At 36.0% G+C, this 10,000-nt stretch overlaps 1 protein-coding gene across 2 annotated transcripts in view; it reads right to left on the reverse strand.

Moving 5' to 3' along the window:
* LOC113822798 (tumor suppressor candidate 2) overlaps positions 1–10,000 on the reverse strand; it is a 13,334-nt gene that overhangs the window by 2,428 nt on the left and 906 nt on the right. The window contains exons 2-4 of one of the 2 annotated variants that reach the window (XM_027375332.2): positions 6,574–6,648; positions 3,327–3,444; positions 1–2,777 (exon numbers count right to left, since the gene is read on the reverse strand). The exon at positions 1–2,777 is cut by the window's left edge and continues 953 nt beyond it. In XM_027375332.2, coding sequence (XP_027231133.1) covers positions 2,709–2,777; positions 3,327–3,444; positions 6,574–6,648 — 262 coding nt within the window. In that variant the 3' untranslated portion in view covers positions 1–2,708. The remainder of the gene's footprint in view (positions 2,778–3,326; positions 3,445–6,573; positions 6,649–10,000) is intronic. The other variant, XM_027375333.2, reaches the window with a different exon arrangement.

Raw genomic sequence — 10,000 nt, forward strand, 5'->3', positions numbered from 1 at the left:
TACTCACAAACAATATACTGTAGAATGATCTTTAAGAAAATCAATCAATTCCAACAGTCACTTCAGGCAAGACAAACTCCAGGCATAAAAAGAAAATCATGTCTCTGAAGGGATGAAAAGGTTAAGGGGAAATAAAAGGTTGAGATTCCCGTAACAGTTACAAGGCATGGTAGGCGGCACTTTTTTCTAAAAAATTTGAATTCTGCAAATAATTAACGCAGTAAGTCTTTTCTTTCTCACATTCTTATCTTCCCAGCGAAAAGCAAAAAGACATCACATTGTCTAATAGCAATTAAGATTCAAACAATAATCATACAAATTCTTTGTTTAGAAAAGCCCTTAAAATTTATGTGTTGACTTACAGGAACCTCAACACTCTTTTCGCTTGGCCCAATAAACTTTAGGGGAAAGCAGCCATATCAACAACTATGATAGGAATAACAAGTGACAACATTAAAAATAATGATAATACAAATAATAATAATAATAATGATAATTAATAAATAACAAGAATAACATTAATAGGAACAACAATAATATTATAACTACCTGAAACAAACTATTATGAATAAGAGGTAGAACTCATTATTGGCTTTTACGGAGGAATAAAATATGTGCACAACCAAGTTCCTTTGTTTTTAATTTTTTTACTCTTCATATTGCACCAAAGTTATTCTGTAAGAAGTGAAAAGGAAACATGACATTTTCCTTTGGGTCATCCAAAAACATGACAATTAGTATGTTGGCAAGAACGGCATTGTAAAAAGAAAGAAAGAGAGAAAATCACATTTCTTACGTATCTTTTATCTTGAACCAAATGATGAAATCCACTCCCTATACTCTATATTTCAGTGATGATGGAAGAAATCTTGCCTAATATACAGACAACAAAAACTGTTTCAAAATTCTCCATAATACTCACATACACAGCTTCACCTTCATTTTGTCGCCCTACCTCAGAGAATAATTTTACATTTTATTTTTACAATATTCACACTATTTTCTACATCTCTTTGGAGTATTCAGCAGACCTTTAGAGATAACAAGATTTTTTTTTTCTTCACTGTTGCTTATTTTGGAATGTGATGCAAATAGCTGCTGTGGCACAGAGAGCTGTTATGAAAGGGAGAGAAACAAACATCAAGATCACTCCTCCTTGCAAGCAGAGAAGTTTGCAAGTTGCACCAAGGCTTGCTATTGAACTCAATAGTGCAGCAGCCTACAAGATGATGCATATGGAAGTTTCAACTACTATTTATACCACATAATACAAGCAAATTTCATAAATAAATAGGCATCCATCAAAAACCCACACAGTAAATGCACCGGTTTATCAAAAGTTATGCATTTACTATCTGAGCTTTTCATTACTATATTAACACGGAAATGTGTTTTTCATCATTTATATGCATAAGTTTATTATACACACATCATATCTATATATATATATATTTACACATTTCCATACACACAACATTGGAAGAGTACATATATATTCTATTTGAATTAAGGATTCAAGGATTCACCCAGCTTTGTGGCTTCTGCATTCCTCTTCCATTACAGAGTAAGACACATACATACAGACATTATGGGTTACATGAAAACACAACACTTGTAAGCCTCAACACCAAATAAAACTTGGTGCTTTAAAAAGGATATCCAATAAAGGTAAAATATCGAGGGAACAAAACTGTACTCAAATTTGAGACTGCATGTTTGCTTGATTGTCCACATGCATGTAAAGAGATCTTTGCAGACCTTCAGGTAATATTGTGTGTTGTACTGCCACTTTCCATTTGAGTATTCAACGTCTGTCCTTCTGATTCATTTTTTCTTCATCTACATATTTCAATTCTGTGTTTCGTACTTCTCGCAGTACTGCAAACAACGGAATCACTTATGTAATTGAGTACGAGGAGGTAACTTTTCTGAGGTCAGACATAATTTTTCTGATGTGCCTATCCTGAGCAAGATAAGGCCAAAAAAATGTTTTTAAGTCTTTGTGACCTAATTTTGTGTGACTCCAATACACTTGTGGACTTGTAATAGCAACTGCAATTACTGATCATTCAAAATTTTACTTGCTCTTTCCTTCTTTTAAAAGTTGATTCAATTCACCTTTTTTGTCAAAACAAGGGTACACCTTGCATCTGTCTTTAGATGAAACACACTCCAACAGGATCACACGGTATCACAACCCGGCATATATTAAGGAAAGGGCAAAAGAAGCCGCACTGTACATACAAACAACTATAATTCTTGGGAGTGGTCAGGTACTCCACACATTAAGAAAAGAAGGCTGAAAAAAGTTAAGGGTGACTTATGGCAGAACTATTATACACACAACAATAAAGGTCTGAAACAACTGGATGGGACTAAATTCCTTTGAGACTCCCATAATGCTGCTCACATTGCTTAAAGACTAGATAGGGGCACCACAACCTCTCTCTGAAGGAAGGGTGTCAGGAATCTTCCATCATTCAAACTGTTCTCTTTTTTCCTTTTCCGAGTAAGGGTAAAAAGGAGGTTGACAGGGGGAGGGGAAGACCATTCCTTTATCGTGTTGAATTTCCTACAGAACATTCACAAAGAATTTCTTTTCTTCTTTTCAGAGAATTTCAACACTTGGAAAGCTCCTCGACCATGGCTTCGAAGTCTGGTAAATGGCATGCCCAGTAGTTCATAAAGCTCCCTTCCCCCTCCTCTTCTCAGCTGTCTTGGTAAAGGACGATAGGAAAGTCTACGTGCAGGCATGGGAAGGGTAGCCGAACATCACCCTGAAAATCAACGGCATAACTTTATGCTCCAAGTCTTCAATCACACAATATGAAAACAAACCATACGCATGATTGGTTAGTGATTCACTTACATCAAGGAATATTTCACCTTTACTGGAATCACTGATAACGAGACTTTAGATACAGCCTATCAAGCTATTCTCTGACAGCATCCATATTTAAGTTAAAAGTTGAATTGTAGGGAGTTCCATTCAAATAATATTTACAAATCTTTTATTTACAATCAAACACAATATATTCACACCTGTGGATACTGGACACCTGCATGTCATGTAAAATCATAAAGGTTAAAGCTATAAAACCTAATGAACATAAAGCAAGGGCTTTTTTACAAAATAGTAAATGGATACACATGCTTTCAGCTAAACAACACAATGTCTTATATGTCAACTGTTCTATCAATATTAATACATATCTAAAATTCTGATTTATGAAAGCAACAATCCTCAGGACTACAAATAACATATTGGTAAAGGAAGAGAAAGAGAGGTACATTCACTTCTTACAAATAAACACAATGTTACTTACCTGTGGAGTTAAATTGGTGAGTATTCTCCGCATTGTCGCCTTCACCCCACGCCTTAATGGAGGAACTTCTTCATAAAACTCATGAGCCACGTCTCCGTCCTCATCAAAGTACATTGAGCTGCAATCGAGCACATGTGAGACACACAGAGCATACAAAATTTGAGCATCATCTTATGAAATACAAAAAAGATATTCACACGTTTCTTATATCAAAACGACAGATACCCTGAAATACATGAGTAAGGTACAAATATTCTACAACCAAGGAAATATAAAAATTTGTACAATGGGTCATTGAAATAAATAAATACAACAATGTTTATAATGTTCATCATTTAAGAACTTTCAGAACAACTCCAAAAAAATTCAACTTCCTCCTCGTTTGTTAAAAGATATGGCGTATGAGCCAAGTACTAAATATTAAAAAAACTGTTAGTCACATGCATATCATAATCAGAGCTCAGATGATCAGTTTAATCAGTATTCAATACCAGTAGCTATGCACTTAATGCAACTCCAAAATCTTAAAAACCTATCTGTACACTGTATGTGAAAACACATGATAAATATAATGGCTTTATAAGCCTGTATCAAGAGTTCTTTATATACCATTGGCGAAGGCGGAGGAGGAGGAGGAGGAGGAGGAGGAGGAGGAAGAGGAGGAGAAGAAGGAAGAGAGGGAGGAAGCAGAACAAGTAGAGGAGGAGAAGGAAGAGGAGGAGGACAAGGAAGATGCGGAGAATGAAGAGGAGGAAGAGGAGGATGAGAAGGAGGAGGAGGAGGAGGAGGAGGAGGAGGAGGAGGAGGAAGAGGAGGAGAGGGAGGAAGATGAGGAGAAAAATAAGGAAGAAGAGGAAGATGAGGAGGAAGAGGATGAAAAGAAGGAGGAAGAGGAGGAAGAAGAACATGGGGAGGATGAAAAGAAAGAGGAAGAGGAGGAAGAAGAGGAAGAGGAGGAAGAAGAGGAAGAGGAGAAAAAAGAGGAGGAGGAAGAGGAAGAGGAGGAGGAGGAGGAAGAGAAGGAAGAGAAAGAGGAGAAGGAAGAGGAACAGAAGGAGAGAATCAAGAAGAGGAAGGGAAGAAGGAGGAGGAAGAAGAAGAAGAAGAGGAGGAGGAGGAAGAGGAGGAAGAGGATGAAAAGAAAGAGGAGAAGGAAGAGGAACAGAAACAGAATAAAGAAGAGGAAGGGAAGAAGGAGGAGGAGGAAGAAGAAGAGGGGTAGAAGGAAGAGTTGGAGGTGGAGGAGGAAGAGGAAGAGGAGCTGGAGGAGTAGGAGAAAGAAGAGGAGGGGAAAAGGAGGAAGAGATGGTGGAGAAGAGAGAGGAAAAAGGAGGAGATGCAAGAAGAGAAGGAGGAGAAGGAGGTCATGCAAGAGGAGGAGGAGGAGGAGGAGGAGGAGGAGGAGGAGGAGGAGGAGGAGGAGGAGGAGGAGGAGGAAGAGGAGGAGGAGGGGGAAAAGGTAAAGGAAGAGGGGGAAAAGGTAAAGGAGGAGGGGGAAAAGGTAAAGGAGGATGATGATAAGGAAGAGGAGGAGGAAGAAGTGAGAAGGAAGAGGAGGTCAAGGGGAAAGAAGAGGAGGATTAGGATTAGGATTACGAGGAGAAAGAAGAGGAGGAGGAAAAGGAAGAGGGGGAGGAGGAGGAAAGGGAGGATGAGGAAGAAGAGGGGAAGGAGGAGGAAAGGGAGGAGGAGGAGGAGAGGGAGGAAGGAAAGGAGGGGAAGGAAGAGGAGGAAAAGAAAGAACAATAAGAAAGAAGGACAGAAGTAAAATGGAACAAATGCAGAATACCATAAGAGGTAAAACTGAAAACTGACAACAATGATGTACCCCTTAAAACCAGGCACAGCAGAAACCAAGAAATAGTGGGCATAGGGAAGAATACCCATCATTGAAACTGACCCTTCTGCAAATAAATTAAATCTGATCGCTAATAAAACCATATTACACCACACATAAATCCTATCCCTTAGTACCTCACAGCAGTATATATGTGAAATGTACCCCTATTGGAAAACTGCGTACCATCTCCCACTTGATACTGATTTCATTAGTTAAGCATTTCAGTGTGTTCCTATTCCCTTTGCTTTTCCCACTTAATCCTGTTCTTGTATCATGTTTCTTGGTCCTAAAATCAAAATGACAAGAGACAACTGTATGTAAAAAAACAGTATATATGAGATTCACTTTAAGCAACTGCCACCAGGAAATGACATGTAAGTACATGCTATGCCCACTGAGAATTTAGTTTATGAATTTTCTTTAAGCACAGAGGGCTCTGCAAGTACTCAGTCACCAATGAGTTAGTCACTAGTACTACCTATCTCACCTCTTTACCCTTTTCCTTGACTTTTGGATATATCTCCTTTTTTTACCTTATATTACTATTAGTAAAGTTAAAAACATTATAATACTATAATGTCTGTAATAACAGCATCGATACTGATAGCATTAATAATATAACATCTTTCCCAAACACTCAAGGAAAGGTGAAACCAGGTAAGGTCACAAGGTCTACAAAATGATTTTGTGGTGGTTGAGTACTTGTAGAACCATCTATGTCTAGAGACCTTTTCACAAAACAAAACAACAGTGAATGCTCCATTTTCAAGCGGCATAGGGTTCATAACACCAACAAAATACTAAATTTTAAAACATCACAGATATTTGCACTTAGACAAGAACAGCACATTATGGTACTCTGGCTTGCAAAATATTTATGAATTCATCAAAAGCAAAAAAAACTGAAAGCAAATTAAAGCAATTAAAACAAAGACACAAAGCCAAAAAGCAAGTAAAAAGCATGCAGACAACACAAAAGGATACTTGTCATTCAACACTCATGATGCCATCCCTTTGATTACAATTTTGAAACAGGATATGCAATTCCGACAAAGCAAAATATCATAAAAAAAAACTTGGGGGGAAATGTTAAATTCTGCATCAATCTCTTTACCAATTATAATTGTTGAAACTTTCAGACATTGAGCTAGATATGCCAATTCTTTTAACAGGCAAAGGCATCTCTGATAAATGAAAACTTTCCTTCTCCTGAACACCTCTGCATAGACACTACAATAGACATCCCACATCACTCATGACGGTTAAGAATCCACCAAGCATTAGTGTGATCAAACAATCCATCTTTCTTTTATGTTTTATTTTTCTATACACATTTGTAATTTACTCTCATTCCCACTATGGCAGCAGGAAAGAGAAGAGAAATTGCAAAACTGAATGCCAACTAACCCTTTTCTGGTATATACATAGGGAGTGGCGAGCCTCTTGACAGATCTCTCACCTGCTCCGCTGTCTTCCGCTGAACTAACCAGCCAGGAAGACAGAAAAGGTCAGAATGTTTCATACTTGGTTAGATAACTGTGATACCTTTTGCTTGCTTACTCTTTTTTTTATATCTTGGAAGTACATGATGGAATAACAACTTGAAGCCTGTCTGGACTAATTCTATGAAACAATTGGATTATATATCTACTGCTAATCTGATCTATTAAAAGCATTTACTTTAAATACTGTGATTTCATGAAAACAAGGTCTCCTGGAGCAGAAGTGGGATTTAAAATATATAAATAACATGAAAATAAAACAAATAATCAATATATAAGCAAGCATCGACAATAACTGTAGTCATACAAACAACAGTAGCAAGTGGTCAGGATGAGGCACTGAAGATTAGCAAAATAGCAATGTTTAATTCATAGTAACTCTGAGCTGCATCTGACTACAGAAATGAAGTATCACACTCAAGACCTGATACAAGGTTTAGAGCAGGGCTGTCAAACTCATTTATCCCAAGGGGCCGCATTTTACCTTAGCAGACAGTATGCGGGCCAGATCATCATGAGTTGACGTGACAAAATGGCCATATGATACATACAATCATAGGAGACTATTTCATTCATAAAAAAACTGTGAGTGTAAGTGATAATCTTAAAAGACAAAGGACTGGCTTATTCAATCAGGTAATATGGCTGACTGTAAGACTAAAACAGTAAATATGCCACAGGCCACGCACGGGAGTGTGGTGGGCTGCATGTTTGATACCCCTGATTTAGAGTATAAAATATCAAAAATATCTTATAACATAAAAATGTGTGAAATTTCTCATTAGTACTGTTACACAAATTCTAAAGGATTCACATACAAAAAGAGAGAAAGAAAATAAATCAATACATGCATTATATAACATTGAAGACCAAAGCAATACTCTTAAACAAATTCTAAAATAACATCATGTATTCATGCTTAGGAAATAATAATAATAGAAATAATAAAAACCAAAAATATATAAATAATATATAGAAAGATTTCCAATCAAACACATTTCGAACCACAAGCCAACAAAAGTTTTGAGTAACCAACGACCTGAAAATTATCAATGAGAATAACAGTGAGTGAGGTTTGCATTTGAACTAACATGCAGCTCCCTCTAACCACCAATCCATGATCAACAGTTTAAGACACAAGAAGAAAACAGCTCTACAGACAAACACTGTGTAATAGCTACAATGACAATAATATTAACCTACTATGATGACAAAGACAGTAAAACTAATAACATTTAGGTACCAACAGTAATCTATCTACAAGAAGTAAAGGAAAAGTTGATAAACAAAACTTTAACCTGGCCAATGTCTCAAAATAAATAAACAAACAAATAAATAAATAAAATAAAGCAATATGAATAACAAGAATAAAGGTTAGATACTGCAGAAAAGACCTTTTGCTCTTACAAGGTCACTCAGCAGTGAAAAGAAGGCACACACTAGACACAAAAAGTTTCACTATAAACTGTAGTTGAAAACCTAATAAATTCCAGGAGTCATAATAATATACAGTAATTGGAAAGCAACTAAACAAAGATAATGAGACTCTGGTTACCTTAACAGCTCTGCATGCATATAATGGTTAATACCACATTGCAATCCCATATCAATTTGCCTGTACGATTAAGAGACATCAAAGTGATCTCATGTAGTTGCAAATTTCTTACAGATAAAAAAATAATCATGAAATATATCAATTAATTCAAGGGAAAAGGATTAATCAAAAGGAATCAGAGAGCACAGTAAGAGAGTGAATAATGGACCTTTCTTTACACTAATATGTTCAACAGAAGCACAACTATATTTCATATATATGGAAAAAAATAAATACAATCTTAAATTAAAAAATATATAGTATCAGGTAAACAAGCCATGAGCCTGAATAATAATAAAAAAAATCTAATTATGTTCATATCAAATAAAATACTGTTTTGACTTTCCTGAGGCTGGAAACAAACTTAACCTATATCCAGAGTAAGATTGAAAAAACTGCCTGGAATTATACGTAATACAATATCACAAAGGCAATCATATTTCTTTGTGCTGATAAAATTATTCATTTTGCCATGGGTAAGATTTTCCTATACGACAAATTAAGACTGCATAATTTTGCGTTGTGCCTCCTAGAAAGAGACTCCTCTCCTGAATATATCTTATTTATATAATATATATAATATAAAAATTCAATCTTTGGATCAGATACTCATATATGAAGACACAAATCCATTTTTCGAAAAAGCCTGCATGTTAGGTATTACTTAATACCTGAACTTGACACTCTAATCAAACATATTTTAGATAATCTTCATCATAGGGACTGCACCCAGTATTACTCTAACCAAAAGATACTAAATTTTTTACTTATGTATACTAATAACAGTGCAGTGTCTATGCCTATCTCCAACAGGAAAACAAACTTCCACCATATGTGTCTGGACATGACAGAACTTTGACTTGTTCTTTATGTGATGGTAAATCACAGGGAAGGTTTAAAAGCTCTGTTTTGTCAATTTACATTTTGGTGGAGTGTTGTTGGCCTTTGCTAGCATGCCAAAGGCAAAGACAGAAGTGGCAGTCTCACAGGTGTCATAACCATATGCCTAAATAACATGACCTAATCTCAAGCAAAGTCTACATCACTCACCAAGGGGGGTTGAACCCTCTCTTTAAAAGAGCTTAAGTGTGGAAAATCAATTTCACAAGATGTAATATCTGATTATGTTCTTATCTTTAACTTCTCCAGATGTGAGAAATAATATCAATACCTTCCTTTACAAGGTCATATTCTTTATTTTTGCCTAATTTCACTTTATGCTATCATTAACAATTTTTTGCTTCCAATGTCCTTGTTTTAACTCTTCTCATGAGTGAATGTACTATCTGAATAAGCCAAAAAATTGAGATCAACACTTTACTCAGCTCATACTCAGGGCTACTGTCTACAAAGATAAGTTCTGACTTTTTGAAGATCAATCAATTTCTAAAACTAATCAATCATTAGTTCATTCCCACTTCCATACTGAGTTCCTGGTAATAAATTAATCATCAGTTCACTCCCACTTCAGTTCGTGGTAACGAATAGTTCTAGAAGATTAGCTATGGTTCAGTCTGAGTAAGGGCACTGATCTATATAAAGCCTGAATAGAAAGGCTTATCTTGTATAGGTTTAGTGCAACAATTTCTCTATCTTTTATAGTGTGTTTTATCTCAGGAAAGGAAATACTGGCACCACAGCTTGGGCTCTCGACTACTCAGTTACCCATTCTCTTTTTCATTCTAATCAGGTGACACTTAATACTCATTTCAATATGTCTCAAATCATAAACAACATA

Source organism: Penaeus vannamei, chromosome 37, assembly GCF_042767895.1.
Source record: "Penaeus vannamei isolate JL-2024 chromosome 37, ASM4276789v1, whole genome shotgun sequence".
NCBI lineage: Eukaryota > Metazoa > Arthropoda > Malacostraca > Decapoda > Penaeidae > Penaeus > Penaeus vannamei.